The 23,244-nt window shown below is 39.1% G+C and overlaps 1 protein-coding gene across 1 annotated transcript in view; it reads right to left on the reverse strand.

The window, feature by feature from the left end:
- Positions 1-651: 651 nt before the first annotated feature.
- LOC137638850 (uncharacterized) overlaps positions 652-23,244 on the reverse strand; it is a 55,704-nt gene continuing 33,111 nt past the window's right edge. The window contains exons 4-9 of the mRNA XM_068371263.1: positions 17,991-18,152; positions 17,004-17,504; positions 12,231-12,371; positions 6,656-6,842; positions 5,275-5,349; positions 652-2,235 (exon numbers count right to left, since the gene is read on the reverse strand). Of these exons, the coding sequence (XP_068227364.1) occupies positions 1,183-2,235; positions 5,275-5,349; positions 6,656-6,842; positions 12,231-12,371; positions 17,004-17,504; positions 17,991-18,152 (2,119 nt within the window). The 3' untranslated portion in view covers positions 652-1,182. The remainder of the gene's footprint in view (positions 2,236-5,274; positions 5,350-6,655; positions 6,843-12,230; positions 12,372-17,003; positions 17,505-17,990; positions 18,153-23,244) is intronic.

Here is a 23,244-nt window from a genome sequence, read left to right on the forward strand (position 1 = left end):
TCATGAACTGTGCCACAGTTCGTCTTCAAAACAATTCATGAACTGTGCCATAGTTCGTCTTTAAAACAATTCCTGAACAGAGACATAGTTTGTCTTCAAAACAATTCATGAACTGTGCCATAGTTTGTCTTTAAAACAATTCATGAGCTGTGCCATAGTTCTACTATAAAACAATTCCTGAACTGTGCCATAGTTCGTCTTTAAAACAATTCCTGAACTGAGACATAGTTTGTCTTCAAAACAATTCATGAACTGTGCCACAGTTCGTCTTCAAAACAATTCATGAACTGTGCCACAGTTCGTCTTCAAAACAATTCATGAACTGTGCCATAGTTCGTCTTTAAAACAATTCATGATCTGAGACATAGTTTGTCTTCAAAACAATTCATGAACTGTGACATAGTTTGTCTTCAAAACAATTCATGAACTGTGACATAGTTTGTCTTCAAAACAATTCATGAATTGTGCCATAGTTTGTCTTCAAAACAATTCATGAAGTGTGCCATAGATTGTCTTCAAAACAATTCCTGAGCAGTCAAAATTACATGTAATTCAAAATTAACATGATCTTCAACAAAAAAAAAAAAAAAAACAACAGCAGATATTCTTCACATGATGGATCAATCAATAAAACAGTATTACATTTCAGATTTATACATTTTATCTGCGATACAATGGGACAGAAATAAGTAAGAAACATTTTGTAATCTAAGAAATAAACGACAATGTATCAAGTCATTCAAAATAAAACAATGATAAACCAATTTTGTATGGATAAAACATTTACATCTTTACTCCATGAGAAGAAAGATTATGAACATAGAATACTAAAATACTGTACTAATTAAAATGACAATCTGTACAGAAATATATTAGACCTAAAGGTATAAATGTAACTATCTTTACCAAGATACCACTGTAAAGTTGCAATTACAAAGAGTATCTTTCACTGTTGTTTCTTCAACATGAAAATGAGAAAAACTTGTGCATATACAAAAAAAAATAGAAATCAACTATATAATCAACTTAGGAATGATGAACAGATTTAAAAATTAGGACCAGAAGGCCCCTTGGACAACCTAGAAACAATTTCTTTAATATAAAGAAAAAAAATATTTAAGACTAATTCCTGATCAAAATCAACATGCACTACTTCCCAACGGTGATAAAAGACTGTCCTTCTCAGGGATTAAAATTCTGGTAAAGCAATAGTCCAATCACACCCAATGACAAAATTCCCAAAGTAATGGTAAGTGGTTTATACATCAACTGCTTCTTTTTTATCCAGTTTTCACTGGCTATTTGTTTTTCTTTCATTTTCTGCACCTTTTTCGCAATAGCTTCTTTCTTCTCCAGGTTTTTACGTTGTCTCAGTCCTGTTTTGCTGATCTCTGGACTGCTTATAATCGAATTTTCATTCATCACTTCAACTGGAGTATCATCTTTTGATGGTTCATGTGAGGACGACAAGTTGGTTTTCTTTACAGATGACTTTTGCAAAACGCTCTCTTCCAAAAGCAATGCTTCGGGTACACTGCATGATGGGACTGGCACCTGATGACTGCAACCAATTTTCTGATCAGGACTATCACCCAAAAAATTCTCACTTACATCTTTCGATATTTCATTTGCCAATATTGAAGAATCTTGAGACGAAGTTGAATCACACAACACCTGGTCCACAGAATCACAAGACACCCCAGAATCTTCAGATGTAAGACTCGTTTTTCCTGATAACTGTATCGATCCATTCAAGTTCGTCTGCTCTAGTGAAAAGGAAATCGAATTGTTTATTTCCAGTAATTCTGGAGTCTCTTTCACCATCATTTGTGCAGATTTGAAAAAAATTTCTTCATTACCTTTATTTGTACAATCTTTATTGAGAGATGCTTTGCTCAATAACAGCTCCGAGACAAACGGTTCACTACAAGTTTCCGCCTCATGTTCCTGGACAGCCCCACATTTCTTATCAGATGATTGCAGTAGTAACTTAACAACATAATCTTGATCAGGTACTGACACTCCAGTGTCGATGGGGAATTTTGTTGAGATCTCCGCTGGTTCAGGATGCGCTATGGAACCAATACACCTGTTATGTTCATCTCCTGCCAGATCCTGCATGTCATCTTTCTTACTGCATGCTTCGTCAGTGGTGCCACATCCGGGCGCTAACATTACTTCTTCCTCGATCTCAAGGTCTACAGGCAAAGAGCTGAAATCCTCATCTTGAAGATCCTGCGTAAGCTCATAAACTTAATATACGGTCAAATATTTAAATTCAATATAAAATCAAAATTCTTTTCCTATGTATTGCATTCTGCAAAGATACAGAAAATTGGCTCCAAGATGCTATCATACTCTGCAATCTTATGTGGAAGGCAGGTAATCAAGTCATTTCAATGTTAAAATACATGTCAAAATAATATCACACGTACTCTTCGAGACTATCTTCACACATACCACACTAAACATTAGCAAGGGGAAAAATATCTTTTCATCTTAAATTATAATATTCACTATCCAACTCTATAAATTTTAAAAATAAACCTTCACTCTTGATATAAAATTTAGAATTTCTTTGTGAGGTATAAAACTACTATAACATTTTCAAATAAAAGACAGACAAGATGAAATGGAATTTACCTTACTGTATTTCACTAACCTTTTCCCCAATTTCAACATTCTGTTCTGCAACTCTTGATGACATACCACTAAAACATGCATGGGTTCTTTCAAACTAACTACCCGTATACCTCTAAATATACCTACAGTAGCCACTCAATCTACCAAATCAGTTTGTGGTTTGCCGTACTAAGTAGTTAAATCTGAGTACTGCAGTTACAAGGACCCTTTAGTATTGCCTATAATTGAGCATTTACAATATCAGTAAAAATATATCTTTTCAGCATAACGGAAGCCTCAATTGCACTTACCACTTGCCCTAAGGGATTTTTATTTGTACAAATCACTTCTAACTAAGTCCCTTAAAGCCAGTTTACATAAGGATAGTTCACTGGTGCCAGTAACTAACGGCAAGTAAACTTTCTATGATAGTAAGCGTTTGCAAGAGGAGAGTTTGCCTTTGCAAGTGGATAGTTTGCCAACGCCAGTAAACTATCCCCCATGGAAATGGGCCTTTAGCAAAAAAACAAATAAAATTGTGTAACTAAGAACTATAAAAATATGATAATTTGAGGGGCTACAATATACTGTACACTAGTTTATATACCCAACCATTAATGATAGGAAGCCTTGTTAAGATTATTTGATTGCTGGGTTTAGTATTTTATCATTAAATATGAAATATTTTTGATACTGTACCAGAACTCGATCACCTTTATGATTAATATTTTTCATGGCACAGAAATAAGTTCTTTATTCAGAACTATAAATGTCGTCCATTGCTGAAAACAATCTCAAGCCCCAGTGAATTCAAACAAGGAATCGTGATAATTGAAAACAGGCTATATAATATGCAAGGCCAGGTCCTGTAGATGACTAGACGTGTATAATAAATCTACCTTAAGTTACTACAGTTAATTCCTAATTAACAGGGGTGGCTTAGGTGATTAATAAAAAACACTTGTATGAAATAAAGTACTGTAATGTTAAGAGACTAAGTATCCAGAGGCAAGAACTTCGTTACAAAAAGTCTACAGAGAACAAGCTATGTGCGTCATGTTCTGAAAGGAAAAAAAAAACAACCCTAACAAAATACAGTAATTTAAACTTTGTGCATACTAGTACTTACTGAACTCTTTGCTTAACAGTCTAATACTAATTTTAAAAATTCAAAATCAAACATTTTCAAGTAACAAAGTATATCCATGATAAAGGGATTTTGACGAAGGAAAAATCTATTTCTGGGCGAGGAACCTTGGTAAAAGATTAAATGAGTGTCGCTACCTAGAAATCCCAAACGGACAAATATAATACTTAACTTGGGAGCAAGGATCTCTAAAACGTCGGACATCTTCAAAAACACAAAACAACACAGAGCAAAGCAAAACACGTCTGACCAACGCTGGTGCTATGAAGGAATGAGTTAAGGGGGTGAGGAGGTAAAGGGGTGGGGAAGGATAGTCGTAGTGGGAGGCAGCAGACGGGTGTAGGACGGCACCTTGTTGTTCCCGGGGATGTTGATGAGGAAGAAGTCTAACTGGTGAGGGACCTATGGTTGTGGTTCTATCACGCACCAGTTTACTATACCGACACTCATAGAGTGAGCGAGCTGGGTTTATTCCAGGCATTCCATGGCATTCCCTTTTTTCTCTGGTATATTTAGCAATAACTATGCCTTAGAAATGGTGCTAGAGGAGTATTTTACGGAGCGACACAGGTCGAGCCCAGAAAATCATAATTTTATCGATCAATTTGCGAATATACTGGAATATAAAAACAAAACAAAAATATATAACATCTACCCCATATGCACAGCATAACCTTCAAATGCTCTTACTACTTCCTCACCATCAGACTTTTGAGGTAACATCCACTGACCCATTTGAATTCTTTTGGAAACTCAAGATACCTTCAGCAATGGAAACCCAATAAAGCTAATGTAAATTTGTAGTTTGTTTAAATTAATTATAAGAACATAATCTACAGGATGTAAATAGTGACCTATTAATTACCTTGATGAGTAACATACAATGTGCAGAAGGGACAAGACAACAAGTACCCAAATTAGGCATCAAATATACTGTAGAGCTAAATAACTTTGTTATCTACAAGTTTTCAAAATACAGAATGTGATGGCATCTCAGAGATCAAATAATAGAAACAATGTTACTACTGAATATGCAATCTGTTTACAGTGCGAATCTTATAGTCAACAGGATTATTGCATCAAAACAATGTAGAAATTCCTCAAGTTACAAACTTAATAGGTTCCAAGAAGCTGTTTGTAAATATAATTTTTTTTAAATTTTGGCCTTGGGTAGACTTTACTAAACTCACATGGCTATGTCTTTCAGCTGCAAAAGCTAACATATCCTCCCATTTCATATTGCAAATGTCATCTTGCTTATTGCAATACATTATGTAATATTATTTTATAACACTACTTCATTATGAACCTTTGATACAACATCCAAAGTTTATGAATTCAGTTGGAATTGTGTTTGTAAGATGAGGACCTTCTGTATTACAATAAATACATACGATCTGTTAATATGTATATCACAGTACGAAACAAAATTGTAATCAAGATTATGGCAACTGGTAAGACTACACTATAACTGCAGAGAAATAATTCTAACATGAAGAACCTACTTGAGGAACAAGAAGTTCGGAAAGCGGGATCTTATTAAGCCTTTCCTCAATCCACTCGAGTCTGGTTACTTTTCTCTGTAAAAAGAGAATGAGTTATTACAAATCCTCTTAACTTTATAAACACTGAGCAAAAATGTAATAGGCAATATTATTATTATCATCAGTAGCAATACCAGCCAAACTCGGTTGAGTCCCTTGTCAGGCTGGGAGGAACGTAGAGAGGAAAGGTCCCCTTTTCTGTTTCATTTGTTTGATGTCGGCTACCCCCCAAAATTGGGGGAAGTGCCGTGGTATATGTATGTATGTATTATAATCATTATTACTAGCTAAACTATAACCCAAGTTGGAAAAGAAGGATGCTATAATCCCAAGGCCTCTAACGGGGAAAAGTAGCCCAGTGAGGAAAGGGAATAAGGAAATAACTATATTACAAGAGAAATAATGAACAATAATAAAAAAATTAAGAACAGTAATAACATTAAAACAGATCTTTCATATATAAACCATATCGAAAGACTTATGTCAGCTTGTTTAACATAAAAACACTTGCAGCAGGTTTGGACTTTTGAAGTTCAGCCGATCCAACTACCTGGTTAGGAAGATCATTCCATAACTTGGACACAACTGGATTAATCTTTTAGAATACTGTATATTATTGAGCCTTAAAGATGAAGAAGGCATAACTATTAGAATTAACTGCATACCTAGTATTACAAACAGGATGGTACAAAGAGAATACACACAGTAAGTCATCCACTTTTGAAATAAAATAGTGAGTGCTAAGATAACAGGCCTCCCACTATGAGGCCTATAAATAGATTTTTAGGTTACTGGATGCTCCTGACAATGATTTACATGTTTTGCTTTCAAGAAATTAGAATAAAAGTCTCCTTAGTTGCAAAGTTAAATTATGTTAAACATGATTAATTAGTGCCATAGTCTCTGTACCATGATAGAGTTCTCTTGCTTGAAAGTACACCCGGGCTCTCTATTCTATCTAATTTCACTTCTTGTTTTTTTAAAGTTTATATTGTTTATATATGAAAGATTTATTTTTATGTTGCAACTGTTCTTAAAATAATTTACCTTAATTGTTCATTACTTCTCTTGTAGTTTATTTCCTTTCCTCATTGGGATATTTCTCCCTGTTGGAGCCCTTGGGCATAATTATAGCATCCTGCTTTTCCAACTAGGGTTTTAGCTTAGCTAATAATATTAATATTAATAATAATAATAATAATAATAATAATAATAATAATAATAATAATAATGATGATAATTCCACAGCATTGTTTCTTGATTTGAATAATATAATGTACATTTCTGAAAAAGATCAACTTGTATGGCATTCTCACCGTCAAACCTGCTGTTTAATACTTACCAATGGAGCATCTTCTTTAAAAGAGCCCTTGATGAAGATAGCTCCAGATTCTTTTAAATCAATCCCATAATGATCACAGGCTTTCTGCATATTCATATGGTCGGAGAAAAATAATTTGGCCAGGTCGTCCTTTTTGTACACTTGTCCTTTACAACTGTGAGATCGACTCAAGATGGAGAGGGCTTTCCTGTTAATAAAGTAGATAAAAGATTAAAATAGAAGATTAAACACCCCAGACTTAACTACACTATTACACAAAGTCATAATAAATATTTTAAAAAAAAAGATAGTATATCTTTGGTCAATGTGACATGAAAATTCCATTAAGGTTTATAAGTGACTTTGTGTGAAAAATAAAATGATGGCGAAACTAATAATATTCAGGGAGGTGTGTAGAGAGAAAAGCCAACCCCCCCTTAATTTATGTTTGATGTCAGCTAACCCCCCAAAATTGGGGGAAGTGCCTTGGTATATAGACAGATAGACTGATAATTTGTTGGAACCAAGACATAGCTTTAACAATACAGTGAACCCTCGTTTATCGTGGTAGATAGGTTCCAGACCCGGCCGCGATAGGTGAAAATCCGCGAAGTAGTGACACCATATTCACCTATTTATTCAACATGTATATTCAGACTTTTAAAACCTTCCCTTGTACGTAGTACTGTTAACAAACTCCCCTTTAATGTACAGAACACTTAATGCATGTACTACAGTACCCTAAACTAAAACAGGTCAGTTGCGTGTCCACCAGCGTTATCCATAAGGAGAAGAATCTTGAATGGCAAGCCCTTCTCTACGAGATATTCATTGACTTGCGGGATGAAACACTGGTGGAATCAGTTGGAGGTCAGCATCTTTGTAATCCATGCTTTTGGATTATGCATCCAGTACACGGGAAGGAGATTCTTATTCTTATTTTTCAAAGCGCGAGGATTTTTCGACTTATAAATAAGCCCCGGCTTTAGCAAAAATCCAGCAGCATTGCCACACATCACGAGGGTAACGCGATCCTTGAATGCTTTAAAGCCAGAGGCTTTGGCTTCCTCTTTAAACAGGAAAGTTCGCGACGGCATTCTCTTCCAAAACAAGCCGGTCTCATCCATATTAAACACTTGTTCCGGCTTGTATCCACCTTCGGCGATAATATTCTTGAACGTCTGGTTCACGTAAGTTTCAGTAGCGGCAGTGTCAGCCGAAGCAGCCTCGCCATGCAGGGAAACGCTTTTCAGGGCGAAGCGTTTCTGAAACTTTGCGAACCATCCTTTGCTGGCGGAAAAACGTTGTTTCTGAGGCTGGGAATCAGTGGATGTCCCTGGTTGAGGTTCATCTGCATCATCATCTTCTTCAGCATGGTTGCCATCGTCGTCTTGAGGTTCCGATGCAGCAAAATTCTCATACAAGCTCAAAGCCTTTGTTCGGATGGTGTTCGTATCCAAGGCTATGTTTTTCTTCCGGCAGTCGGCAATCCACACAGCTAAAGCACCTTCCATGCGTACGATCGTTTTATTACGCGTGGTAACGACTCGCTTCGCTGATCTGCTAAAGGTGATTGCAGCCGTCTTTCTAATGTTCGCCTCGTGCTTCTTGATATAGTGAAGTGGATTCGTTGATTCCAAAATGGCGCGCTGCGGCCGCGTAGCTTCTACCGTCTTTCAACATATCGAGAAGCGTCACCTTCTCAGCAATCGTCATCATCCTTCGGTGGTGTTTAGGCTCACTATCAGCCTTAGTAGAAGCAGAACGCTTGGGAGGCATTGTACAGTAGGATTTAACAGAAAGTTCAACAAAAAGTTGAACTTAAAACAGTCGCACACAGCACAGATTAAAGTTCACAAACTTAAGAACGTCTACTCAGCGATTCGGCGTAAGAGAAAGTGGCCGCGAACAGAGGCTGGAAGCTGGAGATGCGGGCAAAACACCAATCACAGGCTAGATAACAAAACTTGAGTTCTGATTCGTCATCTATCAGCGCTTGAACCAATCACAACCCGTCTTATATGATGCGTAGGTTACCAACTCAAAGTACAAGATACACTGCGTATACTGTACGTACAGTATTAATAATAATAATAATAAATAATGATAATAATACAGTAATAATAATAATAATAATAATAATAATAATGATAATAATAATAACAATAATAGTTTTATTAACAACAACAACAATAATAATAATAATAACAATAATAATAATAGCTTTACGTATGCTGTTTTATTCTTTTGTAGGATGTGTGTCTCTCTATCTCTCTCTCTCTCTCGTACGCTTATTCGAAATGTGATTTTTGCAACAAAGAATATTATTGGATGCAGTACTACGTACGTATACTTACAAAAGATTCATGGAAAAGAAGCACATCCATTACATTTGTAGTACAGTAGTAGCCATCAGCAGCCTTACACCATTCTAATATGAATGCATCTGATTTGCGTTTCATGTTCGATTTAATTTTACTACGTACTGTATACAGTACTGAATTATCGTATGATCACATTCTCTTTTTGTGTTTTATTTCTTTCTGTGCTGAATTTTATATCATATGTAATGCAATGAACAATCAGTAAGAGCGGATATTACTAATTACAGTATTAATGGAATTACAGGTAACGAAATATCGTATTTGGGGTCTTCAGTTATCGCGGTATTTTCGAAATTTCCAGAAAATCCGCGATATGTATATACTGTATATATATATATATATGGGTTATGGAAAAAACCCGCGAAGTGGTGAATCCGCGATGGTCGAACCGCGAAGTAGCGAGGGTTCACTGTATGCCCCTTAATGGTAACAAAATGAATGAAAGAGATTTTGAACACAAAAAAGCAGACAAGTTTCTCTCAGCGACCAAGAAATAATGAAGGATTGTGGCAACAGCAACGGCAGCAAAGGGAGATAGCATTAGATGAAAATCACATATTGTATAGTAGGCAGTAGGTTGGCCAAGGCACCAGCCGCTCATTGAGATCCTACCGTTAGTGTTATTGGGTCCTGTGACTGGCAAGAAAGTACTACATTGGATCCCAAGCAATGTAGATGACCCTCATAATCATCTAACACCATGGTAAGTGATTTGGTGTTGAATCTTGAGAACTGGTAAACTGCATCTTAGCAACAACCTATGAAACAAAAAACAGATCAACCTACGATAAAACTCTGGCATGGGTGACACTGCCCATTAAAGGTTTAAAGGTTGCTCATGAATGGCAGAGGCAAGGGACAGTGATATTTCCCTATCGAGCAGGACAATGCCCAAGAGACTAACCATATATACATATGATCAGCCCAAGCTGCCTCTCCACCCAAGCTAGGACCAAAGAGGGCCAGGCAATGGCTGCTAATAACTCAGTAGATAGATTTATAGGCTCCACCAAACCCAGCATCCTTAGCTCACAAGGATGGAGAGGGTGCAGAGACCAAAGAAACTAAAGAGTTTGAGCGAGACTCGAACCTCAGTCTGGCAATTATCAGTCACGGACGCTACAACATCAGCCACCACAATCCAAAGATATATCATATCTATTATAATTAAATAATTCAAATCCTTCACTCGCCTCATTGGTACGATAATCCACGGAAAAGCCGACTTCAAAGAAAGATTAAGAAGGGGTGACTTTCATAATAGGTTAAGGGGTGCCCCAGTGTGACTAAGAACAACTAGGGATATCCCACTTTGTCACTTCATTGCCATATAAGAAATACTTCCTTAAAAATGTTGGAGCAGATACCTGATGTCTCTATATTTAGTTACCTTAACAACAATGATTTAGAAGTCACTTTGCAGACCACAGAAAGAGGAGAAGACATTCTGAGTTATGATACAATTTATGAGAGATGATGCAAATAACAGCATTCTTGTTACAGAAACACATTTAAAGTCAAAGCATGTTTGCTAGGAAGGCCTTAACAACTATGCTGGAGCATGATAATATCAAGTAATAAAATTCACAAATTGATCATAAAACTAATATCATAAGCAAGTCACAACAGTAAGGTGTAATAAGGCCATCTGTATAGAAAAAAAAGGATTGTTAAAGAAAAACATGAATTTCCTTGCATAAATATAAATATGATGAAGAGAGTATAGATCCAAAGAAATAAAAATTAAATAAGGTTGATAATGTAATCCCATAAAAAATACTAAGGAATATAAAAGGTCCAAAGTCAACAAAGCAAGCAATTACAAATTCACTTACTCTTTATACCAAAAAGAAAAGAACAAATGATGTAGATTGCACTACTATTATATATAAATGACAATAACATTGACCAAAGGAAGATCACATGAAAAAAAGGTAAATCTCCCAAATGATGAATTTAAGAACTACAAGTTATAAGGGCCGACCCTGAAAAACCTAGTAAATGAGTACTTATCATCATCATCTGAATGATTTTGTGATAGTTTGTAAGATCCTATAATGTCCAGGTCTTTGTCTATCTGTGTTTTGTCGTGATTTCCTGGGCCTTCCTACAGATCATTGGTCAAACGCTTCCATGTCCAATTATTTTTGTCTCACCATAAATCTCACAATATTAATGTCAAACACCTTCAGAAACTTCTTCCACTATCTTGTTAGTAGGCTACATCTGTTTCTGCTACATAGAGTAGTACAGGCCTTAAACACCCAAAGTAAGTCTTGCTCTCTCTACGGAGGAGACTTTTTATTCAGCAGTAGCCTGTCTCTTTCTATCTACTATTGCAAGCTACCAAGACAGTCTTCTAATCTTTGAATCCAGTGGTTTTATAGAGCAGACTGGATCACAGAAATGTAAGGGTTATGCAATAGAAGGACCTGAAATAACTCTAGAGAGCGAAGTTCGTGCGAAAATGATCTACTATCAGCGCTGAGCACCATCAAAATCCTACTGACTGGCACACTAGAATCATAAGGCAAAACTTGAGGAGTTAGCCTGGGATTTCAAAAAAGGGCAAATTAGGCTAGAAAACTCCCTTGGTGCCTTCTAAAATACTTACGACCAAAGTAGTAGAAGTAAATAAAGCTCACTAATTTTAAATCCAAAACACAATCCTGTGGCCGGCACGCTTTCAGAAAATCCCACATTAAAAACTTAAATAACCTAAAATCACAAAAATAAATCCAATCTGGCTTGTGGGTAGAAAAGATAAATAAAACCATCTGACGCTGGTAAATCCCTAGAAAACAGAAAAGACTAAGGAACTATGATGTAACCACGACAACAAAGTTACCATCAACCTTCATATCAACTCAATACTTAACAAGAGGGGGAGGAATTTGCAAGGGAAGAAAGCCGGTAATTTCCTATTTTAGGGCAGATGTCGACATTTAAACAAGTTTGAGAGAAGCAATATGAACATCAGGGGTGTTTCACAGAAAGGAATAACATAGACAAGACCTCGAAAACCTCTCTTTGATGAAACAAAAACTTCAGGGTAAAGGTATTACTGCAGCTTGGGATCATAAAATGCGGGTTTGTAAGACAGCAAAATGCGGACACCCAAAAGTACAGGGTTCGTATAAAAAAATATTAATTTTGATTTAAAATATTTACATTTTCATTATTTCTTAAACAAATGCTAAATGTTTCCTTACCTTTCAACTTCTGCAATATGAGGATGAAAAGCACAGAGGAACAATGGCGGCAAGAAAGTCGAGAGATGGATTACTCTGCTATAATTGTGAGTCAGCCAAGAGGTACTCATTCCTAAGACTAAGGAGACTAGAGGAGAGCACCTGCAAGAGAATTTTTCTTAAGATTACCAAATAAAAAACTACTATACTGTAGCAATATCAGAAAATAAACTAGTTAAAAGTTATTGCAAGATAAATGAATAGAAAAGAAAACCCTACAGTAAAATATTCTTATCCACTTACATTATGTTGTGGAATGATGTGGATGTAAATTCTAAGAATGCTTTTTTCAACTTGTAAAAATTCCCTTAAAAAATATAATTGTACTCTAAATGTAAAATACACTACAGCATTGAATGTTTCGTACTGTAACAACAAAACCGTACAGTACAGTATGGAGGGTCCTCAACATACAAACTTAACCCTTTTACCCCCGGGGTATTTGGAAATTTCCAACCCTTAACCCCCAAGGGGTTATTTCTTTCCCAGCACATTTTGCAGTATATTTTTTTTAAATTGCTCTAACAGCCTTAATTTTTGTCATAGAGAGGTCATGTTGGTCTCATTCTCTTGGAAAATGCCTGAATTTTCTCAAAAAATTATCAAAAAATATGAAAAACTAATTTTTATAGCATTTTTTTGCAAGGACGTACCGGTACGTCCATGGGGGTAAAGGGATGGCTTTTGTGAAACGTACCAGTACGTCCTTTGGGGGTAAAAGGGTTAATGGGTTCCAAGACGCTGTTTTCAAGTCAAGTTGTTTATAAGACGATGTTTTTTAAATGTTTTGGCCTAAGATAGGCCTAAGCTGAATTCCATACCTATGATTTCCATCTACAAAAGTCAGCAAATAGTTGGGTTTCATATGAAATAGATGTCAGGTTATTACAAATAACGTTTTGCTTATTATATTAAATGATATAATATTGTTTTATTACAGAATTACTTTATTTTATCTTTGTTATTTTCAGTTGGATTTGTGTTTGTATCTCTGAATGTTGATGACCTTCTGTACATCAATATCTTAAACTAGCACTATTAATATCACCACCTTTCATATACAGTAAGTATAAGCCTTTTAAATGTGATGTATTGCAGTGAACTACAGAGTTAAAATTACAATTTCTTTTTACTGTATATTACTATAGCAATAGCATGATACTGTCCTGTATGATACTACTACTAATAATAAAAATTATGATAATAAAATAAAACAAAATATTTACTAATGAAAATTACTAAAAGAGATTTTACTCTAAAACATTTAAAATTTGTAAAAGCAATTGGTATTGTTCCTAGCAATAGAAATCTGAGTTCTTTAAAATAGGAAATGTCTTTAGCGGAACTGGAACGGCTGTAGAATTCTTTGACAGGGTAGTTAGCAACAGGTGGTGCACAAGCGTGGGCCCGACCCACACGCCTGTCGAAGACTATTCACTTTTGACCTTCGACTCAGGATTGAGATGGCTGGTTGAGGTGGGACGTTCAACTTTAACCCCTTCGGTACGATGACGTTGTTTCATACAGATGCAGACAATGACGTCCGGATACATCATTTACAAATATTAATAATAATAATTTTAATAATTCTAACAATAATAATAATTAACAATACCTGTATAACATATTACAAAACAGTTCATACTCCGGAAATGTCATTAAAAAATCTCCCCCTCTCCCTTGTATTAGTCCTTTCTTCAGCCAAACAGCAAAGTCTTTGGGATTCTAGCCTTTATTCCCCATTGTGTAAGAGCTATTTTAATCTGTTTTTATATCACTATGTAAAAATCACATCACTCTCTCTAGCCAATGGATACATTCCCTACCTGAGGCATTACTCAAACCCCGCGACAACCCCAGCTTCCCACCTCTCCAGGCGACAGTTGTTCTGAGCATCTGGCAAAGAGTGCGTCACGTCTTTTCAGGACACAGTTCCCCAATGGGGGAACGGTCTGAATTAACAGGAATTCTAGGGCTTCTGACCCTGCTCATGACAAATCTTCAAATTTCCGTAGGGCATTACAATATTTAAGATCTTCTTAAGTCATATAGTGGGATATTACTCTAGACCAACGGTCGAGCCATGAATAGGTATAGATCGTGGCCATAGCCACTATTTCCATACCCCTGATTTCTAGTCCTGAAAAAAACGAGGAGAATGCTGTTACGTCCTCTGTTTGGAAGGACGGCACTAAGTTAGCCAAGTTCTCTAGCAACAGTATGGGTTCTAAAAGGTTCCCAAGGGGGTAAATAAATTTCGCTTCTCAGAGAGAACCAGCAGTGGAAACCCTGGGGACCTGCTGGCTCTAAGAGAATTCTTCATATCAAATAATAGGTTTATCATATCTTCAGCTCAAGAGTTTTGGGCAGTTATTGAGTTCACGATTCTGTGCTTGCGACTATATCTTGTCTCCTGCTTCGTCCTCAATGACAAGTTTCTCTATGGAGACTGTCATATTTCCCAGGTGAAGGATGAGGTTCTCAATTTATGTAACTTGAGGTATTACTGACACCAAACTAATAACTCAGAGGATTAATTTCTGTTGGGTTAGCGTGGGCACTAACAGAGGTGACCCCATTGGTTTAGCATTATTCCACGTGTCTAAGTTTAACATTAAAATCTAATCCATCTCAAATGTCTTCCTTTTCTTCAGTTGTAAGTACATTATGGCTAGATAAAAGGGAGGAGGTAGCTCTGAGGAAACTTGCTTCCCATCCATCATGTTCATCCTCAGAATGTACTTTTTCCAGATTTGGTACATTATGAGCAAAAGGTTTGTTGCCTGGAAGGAGCTTTTTCCATCTTCGATGTGGACCTTGTCTACATCTCTTGGTCAGATTAACTCTTAACTCAAGACTGCAGTTCCATTGGAGGCGTAGGGTAAAAGGCTTTTTCCTACCTTCACCTTTCAAGAACCATGATGGGGAATCCCGATTAAACAATCATTCTATGCTCATCAATTAGGTTCACGAGGCCATGATATTGTCCACCACCCGAACTTTCCCTGTAGGATGCCTCAGTCTTACTGTGGAGCGGGAAAAAGTACTCATGCCCAAGGCTAGCATATGATTTGTCTTTGTGGGGAATATCCTGGGATGAATTGTAGGCTTGTCTTGAGCGTGAATAAAAATCTTCACAAGCAGCAAGGTTGACTAGCGTGATGACGTCATCTCACGCTGAGATGGCTGGACAATGGTCCTGCTTGAATCCTGACAAGTGTATGTATCGGTGAATCTCCTACTCAACTGATTGCCATGGGTAAGGAAGGAAAGGACGAGCTTAAAGAGATTCATAGTTCTTGGAAGCCTTGGAGCGTGGCCACAGCTGACACAGTCTGGCCACCCCTATTATAAGCTTCTAAGGCTCTCTCAAAACTATGTAGAGATCTAATCTTCATGACCCCATAGTTATGTGGCAAACTTGGTTCCTGAGAACGTGTTGGGAATTGAAAACTTTATTCTTCCAACACTGTTGCTTCTTGACTTAAGGGAATACCTTTCTCAACTCTAGGCTCCCTCCATCATGAGCATCTTATAGAACACTCCAGTTCATTCTTCATCATCCTGAATGGTGAGCTGTGACCTGGCTCCTCCAAGTCTCGCTGTATGTAATCAACACTTCTGAATGTTGCTCGAAGATAGGGTCTCACGTAATTCACATGAAAAGTTGAAGGGAGGTTCTTCTCCAACTCCCGTTGTGAGGAGACTCAGCAACGTAGAAATCTCCTTAGGTTTACTGCCACGAGAAACATAACTCTCCCATTGAGAGATGGACCACTCCCTTTAATAATTGCAAGGATATTCCCTAGAACATTTTTTGTCTAAGAAAGAGGGATACAAAAGGTGTGTGTCCATGTCAGCCTAGCTGATAAGGACGCCATAATTGTTGCTATCCCACCCTGAGCAAAAACATACAGTTAGATTTGCTGGACATAAGAACTCACTAGTAACTCACACTTTACAAAGTCATTCAAATGACTGTGAATTAAGGATAAAACACAAGTAAAGAGAGTTAAACACTAAGAGGGTAAACAAGATGAACGCAAAAGGCTTGACCAGCAGTCTTATGAAGAGATGCTGTGAGCAAGCTCCCTCCTGCTCCTTGCACATGTGCTGCACAAAGCATGACGCCATCAACCAAAATTTTGATTAACCAGTTATAGAAAGAAAACATGACTAGTAGTAACCCCATATGAATGACTCAAGTTTGTATCCACGTAGATCTGGATTAGGTCAGGGAACAGAAGAAGAGAGCTGTCAAGTACCTAAGGAGATAATTCTATAGTTAAAATGATTAGTTTTCAGAGAACAGATGAACACAGATAACTTTGATTATTGATAACTGTAAGCAAAATGGACATAATGTCTGTGGTACTAGTCTCAAATTAACAGTCAGAAAATCCTGAAAAAAACTGCTAAGTCATTTGACAGTAACAATTTGTAATAAAAATGGTAGCAATATATACATTTACTATTAACATGCTTTTTCCAATTTCTGTGTGGGGTAAGCAGTTGCCTTCTCTTGAAGGACTTGCTTTGGCTTTGGGGTAGACTGAAGTCCCGATCGAATACCCTGTCTGACATCGCTTTAGATCACGGAAGTGTATGTTCAGGCGTTGTACCAATCACCAGCGTCCCTCCTACCAGCAGCAAGGAGTCTTAAGACGGCAAAAAAAGTCTTACATTAAATTAAATATTGTCTTACATCTATAGTGTAAAAAAGATATACTTTACCTAATATGTTTTGGTAATGTGAGAGCATGACTAAGGGCATCTTCACTACCAAAATTCACGATGATGTAAAAAGCTTCTGCTTCTTCTCGACTGCTGTAGGATTCAATACTTTTATAAACTTTTCTTGACTCTGACTCGGTATTCGTTTGGTCAGTCTGTGAGGAGCATCCAGGTACAAAGCTCTCACTTTCAATTCCCTCGCCATCCCTCTCTTGCAACTCTAAGTCTCCAAGTTTTGTACTTAAACTTGCAGCAGTCGTTTCTTCTTTAAAATTCTTCTCGCTTGTCTGGGAGTCTTTCGTGATCTTTTCTTCGCTTTCCTCGCTCTCTTCTTCAGTCCAATTTTCATCATTTTCAAACTGTGGTTCTGGATACTCTTCTCTTGTATCAGGGGCTTCCTTATCTAAATCTCGATAAAGGGCTAAAATCAATGTTAAAGTTTCTAGCAACATTTTTTTGTTCAAGTAGGGGTCAAAATCTGCAAGTTCATGTTCACACATCCTGTAAACAAGGTAAACCATCAAGCTGGATTCAAACTAGATTACAAAACATAAACAATGATGTAAAACACACTGATGAATCATACTTCAGTAACAATAAAATATTTATGTTTTAAATATGAAAGCTATTAATCTATTTCATAAACTTCCACCATATATTTCAGAGACAATGAATATATATATACATATTCTCTCTCTTCTTTTAAAAATCACTTGTTTCTTTACTCCATTTATAAAAGAAAATTTGTTGAGATTGATAAAACAAAAATTGACTAGCAGCAATTCAGCCACATTTTACAGTGATATTGAATGACCATAATCTCTGTTAAAATAATTTCACACTGAAGATGACAACGGAAAAGTACGAATATCATTGTAGAGTAGAATTTGGAAAAACTAACACATGGAATTACAATAATTCTATGGAAGAAAATGTAATGTAAGTAAAGCAAATAAAACTCTTCTTATTCGTTAAGAACAAACATACCTGTAATGTGAATAAACATGGAACCTGACAGAGGCAAGATGTATCTTAATACAGTCTAAATTTTTCACTCCTTGGACACACAAATCCTGCCTCACAGCTCTCAGTCGATCACTAACAAATTGGTATATCAGTGCCCACGGAACATCTTCACGACAACAGGAGCTGCAAAAAGAGAAGAGATTTTGTACATTACAGGTCCTAAACTTTCAAATTGATAGGTTCCAAGATGTTTGTAAGTCAATTTTGTTACATTTTGGCCTACATAGGCCTACCCTGGGTCCCATGCCTAGGATTTCCAGTTACAAAAGTCAATAAAGTCGTGTTTCTTGTGAATCAGATTATAAATATTTTGCTTCTATAGTACATACACATATATACCAAGGTAACCCCAATTTTGGGGGGTAGCCAACAAACAAATGAAACAAAAAAGGGGACATCTCCTCTCTATGTTCCTTCTATAGTAAATGATATAATATTGCTTTATTAAAGTATTTCTTTATCTTATCTTTGTTATTTTCAGTTGGATTTGTGTTTTTATTTTTGTATGTTTGATAGTCGAATGATTGTAAGTTGGGGACCTTCAGTATGCATGTATAAAATTAGATTAATTTTCTTGAAAGCAAATATCTGGATATCAAAAGAACTGCATAAAAACACCCAAAATCAAATAAGAATACAACTACACTACTAAAAAGATTGATCTATTTAGAATATTGAGTTCATTTTAGTGCACCTGAACAGTTCCCCTGGCTGGGTACACCCCTCAGCAATAGTAACTTCAGAATTGTGGAAAGATGGAGGTAAATATATAAATGAATCTTTAATCAAATGCAAGTAAGATTTGGGTATATCTGTTAATACCAATTAATTACATATGTAAACAGATTTATATAAAAATCTTAGATTCTAATTTAACGAAGAAGAGAGTAACAATAAATTTTCAGGGGGGAGAGAGAATTTCTTGTTGATCGGTTCCAATCCACAAGGGGTAGGGGATTACCTCGTTGAAGCCCTCTGTGTAGCCTAATATACTACTTACTAGTCATTGAAATAGCTTATATTATCATTACCACTATTACCAGTTAAGCTACAACTCTAGTTGGAAATGCAGGATGCTATAGGCACTAGGGCTCAAACAGGGATAAATAGCCCAGCGAGGAAAGGACAAGGAAATGAATAAACTATATGACAAGTGATGAATAAAGAACATAAAATATTTCAAGATAAGTAACAATGTTATGAAGAGAGATTTACGTTAGTGTGTTCAACATAAAAACATTCACTGCAATGTAGGCCTGGGTCTTCCAACATTATTACAAAGATGACAAATTCATAGATAATTTGTATTTTTCCTAACTATACAAACATTAGCTATTTACATGGGGTAATTACTTCGGCGTAGCTGAATGACGAGCCATAAAAGTTAGCGGGGGGTAGGGAGAGGTAGCTAGCTCCCACCCCCCTTCATACACAATAGTGAAAGGCTCACTTTACTTAGAGGTAGGACTTATCTTGGGGGACAGAGCTAGCGGGCACATAACTGTAAATAGCTAAGGTTTGTATAGTTAGGAAAAATACAAATTATCTACGAATTTGTCATTTGTTCCGTAACTGAAATACAAACCACGCTATTTACATGGGGTGACTTAACCCTTAGGAACGGTGGTAAGTCCCCTGCCATACTGGCTTTGGCTTGCCCGGGGACCCAGAACCCGAGTTTGATCGAACGCATGGGGTGAGGGGGTCCCTGCTCCTCACTGGCAGTTGTAAGACTGCTGCGGCCTACGTAAGCTGTGTGAAGGTGAGCAGTGACTCGTCCTAGGAAGTTGACCTGGAGTTCTTCAGATGGAAATATAGGCTAGGACTCTCCCAATACCACCTAGTCAGGGTATGGGGACATGACAGTATTACAACTTAATACTAGGAACACAAGGAAGCATGGCTTACCTGCAGAGGTTCGAGGTCAGCTGTGCAAAGGACCCAGGATGCTGCTTCTCCCAGGGAGGAGAGGATGAAGAAAAGAAAAGGGCCAGACAGATCTTTTCATTCACACAGACTAAAACCGGGTAACAATGCCCTCAACTTTCTGCTACTTGTCCAATAATGAGCCTGAGGTTAAACCAGCTGTTGTGCAGCCACCACAAGGCCGATAGAGAACGTATCGAGCCTCCTGTGTGTCACGTCTTGCAGGTAGTGGGCCGTGAAGGTGGTCTGACGCTTCCACACCCCAGCTTGCAAGACCTGCGTCACTGAAAAGTTCTTCTTGAAGGCCAGGGACGTAGCCACGCCCCTGACGTCATGCGCTCTAGGGCGACGTGACGGAGGAGGGTCAGGATTCAAGGCCAGATGAATTACCTTGCGAATCCAGGCCGAGATGGTATTCCTGGTGACCCTCCTCTTCGTCTCCCCGGTGCTCACGAACAAAGCTCACACCTGGGGCCGGACTGCATCTGTTCTTTTAAGATATAACCTCAGACTCCTGACTGGGCACAGTAGGAGATGGTCTGGGTCATCTGTTACAGAACGGAGACTCGAAACCTGGAAGGAGTCGAACCTTGGGTCCGGCACTCCCGGGTTCTGAGTCTTGGCAACAAACTCAGGGACGAAGCTGAACGTTACCTCTCCTCATCCCCTTGAATGGGCGACGTCATAGGAGAGACCATGAAGTTCGCTGACTCGCTTGACCGAGGCCAAAGCTAGCAGGAACACCGTCTTCCAGGTAAGGTGGCGATCAGAAGCCTGGCGTAATGGTTCGTAGGGAGGTCTCTTAAGAGACCTGAAAACTCGAACCACGTTCCAAGGAGGTCTCACTTCCGACTGAGGGCAGGTAAGTTCGTAACTCCATATGAGGAGAGACAGTTCCAGCGAGGAGGAAATGTCCATTCCTTTGAGCCTGAAGGCAAGACTTAAGGCTGAGCGATAGCCTTTCACTGCCGAGACTGAAAGGCGCATTTCCTCCCGCAAATAAACGAGGAACTACGCTATTGCTGGTAAAGTGGCATCGAGGGGAGAGATACCCCTTCCACGGCACCAACCACAGAAAACTCGCCACTTCGTCTGGTAGACTCCTGCGGATGACTTGCGCAGGTGGCCAGACATCCTGTTCGCAACTTGTTGCGAAAATCCTCTCTCTGTGAGGAGATGCTGGATAGTCTCCAGGCGTGAAGTCGAAGCGAGGCTACGGCTTTGTGGTAGATGTTGGAGTGTGGTTGTTTGAGTAGCTCGTGACGTGGAGGAGCTCCCTCGGAATCTCCGTAAGGAGTTGCAGAAGGTCCAGGAACCACTCTGCATGATGCCATAGCAGAGCTATCAAGGTCAATGAGAGATCGACCGATGTTCTGGTCTTGTTGAGTATCCTCCTCATCAGTCAGAACGGGGGAAAGGCGTACATATCGACGTTGTCCCACCGTTGTTGGAAGGCATCCTGCCAGAGAGCCTTGGGGTCCGGGACTGGGGAGCAGTACAGCGGGAGCTTGATGTTCAGAGCCGTAGCGAACAGGTCCACAGTCAGGGAACCCCACAAAGTCAGGACTTTGTTGGCTATCTGAGGATCCAAAGACCACTCGGTACTCACTATCTGCGTCGCTCTGCTCAGACTGTCGGCGAGCACATTCCTTTTGCCTGGAATGAAGCAAGCCGCTAGTGAAATCGAGTGGACTTCGGACCATCTCAGGATCTCTACTGCAAGATGGGATAGCTGTTCCGAAAAGGTACCTCCCTGCTTGTTGATATAAGCCACCACTGTGGTGTTGTCGCTCATCACTACCACAGAGTGGCCCGCCAGGACTTGGTGGAACTTCTGAAGTGCCAGAAATATGGCCTTCATTTCTAGCATGTTTATATGAAGGTACTTTTCTGATTCTGACCACAGGCCTGAGGTCCTGTGGCTCAGAACGTGGGCCCCCCACCCTTTGTTTCATGCGTCCGAAAACAGCATCAAATCTGGGGAAGGGACGAGAAGATCCACTCCCTTTCGTAGATTCTCGTCTGCCACCCACCAACTGAGGTCCGCCCGTTCCGCAGGTCCCATCGGGATCAAGGTGTCCGGGGTGTCGTGTCCTTGACTCCAGCGAGACTTGAGTCGCCACTGGAGGGATCTCTTTCTGAGGCGACTGTTGTGAACGAGACGGGTCAGGGAGGAGAGGTGGCCGAGGAGACGAAGCCACGATTGGGCTGAGAGTTCTTCTCGATTGAGGAAAGGTCTCGCAACCTTCTTCAGCCTTGCTATCCTTTCGTCTGATGGGAAGGCTTTGTGGAGATTGGTGTCTATGAGCATGCCTAGATATACCAGTTTCTGAGAGGGCTGCAGGGAGGACTTCTCGAGATTTACCACGATCCCAAGATCCTGGCAAACTTCGAGGAGTCTGTCTCGGTGGCGAAGAAGAGTTGCCTCCGAGTCCGCTAGGATCAGCCAGTAGTCCAGATAATGAAGGAGACGGATGCCGATCCTGTGGGCCCATGAAGAGATGATGGTGAAAACTCTGGTGAACAACTGAGGAGCTGTGGAGAGACCGAAACACAGCACCTTGAACTGGTAGATCTTGTTGTCTAGGCAAAATCTCAGGTACTTCCTTGAAGACGGACGGATTGGGATCTGGAAGTACGCGTCCTTCAGGTCCAGTGTGCACATGAAGTCTAGTGGTCTCACTGCAAGTCTGACTGTGTCTGCCGTCTCCATGCTGAACGGAGTCTGCTTGACAAACCCGTTCAGGGTCGAAAGGTCGATGACTGGTCTCCAGCCTATGGACGCCTTTCTCACAAGAAAGAGTCGACTGTAGAAGCCTGGGGACCCGTCTACAACCTCCTGGAGAGCGTCCTTCTCCAACATGGTCTGGACTTCGGCTCGGAGGGCCTGCACCTTTGCTGATCCCATGGCAAAAGAGCTCAACGACACTGGATTCGCTGTCAGGGGAGGTAGAGAGGCTGTGAAAGGGACGTGATAACCTAGAGAGATCACGGAGATCGTCCAGGCATCCGCCCCGAGTTGCTGCCACCTTGTCGCGCAACTCTGTAGGCATCCCCCCACTGGTGGACATGCAGGGGGATTGCCAACCCTAGCACTTCCGGCCTCGGCTGGTACCTCTAGGGTTTTTGCCTCCCCTGGAAGACTTCTTGCCCCTTCTGCTCTTGGTAGGAAAAGGCTTAGACACCATGAGCTTCGCTGTGGTCGTCTTCTTTGTGTCCTTAGCCGGATGGGGCTGCTGGACTGCTGGAGTTTTGTAGGGCCTTGATGTCAGGGCCCTGTGGATGAGAG

This window comes from Palaemon carinicauda, chromosome 3, assembly GCF_036898095.1.
Source record: "Palaemon carinicauda isolate YSFRI2023 chromosome 3, ASM3689809v2, whole genome shotgun sequence".
Taxonomy (NCBI): Eukaryota; Metazoa; Arthropoda; class Malacostraca; order Decapoda; family Palaemonidae; genus Palaemon; species Palaemon carinicauda.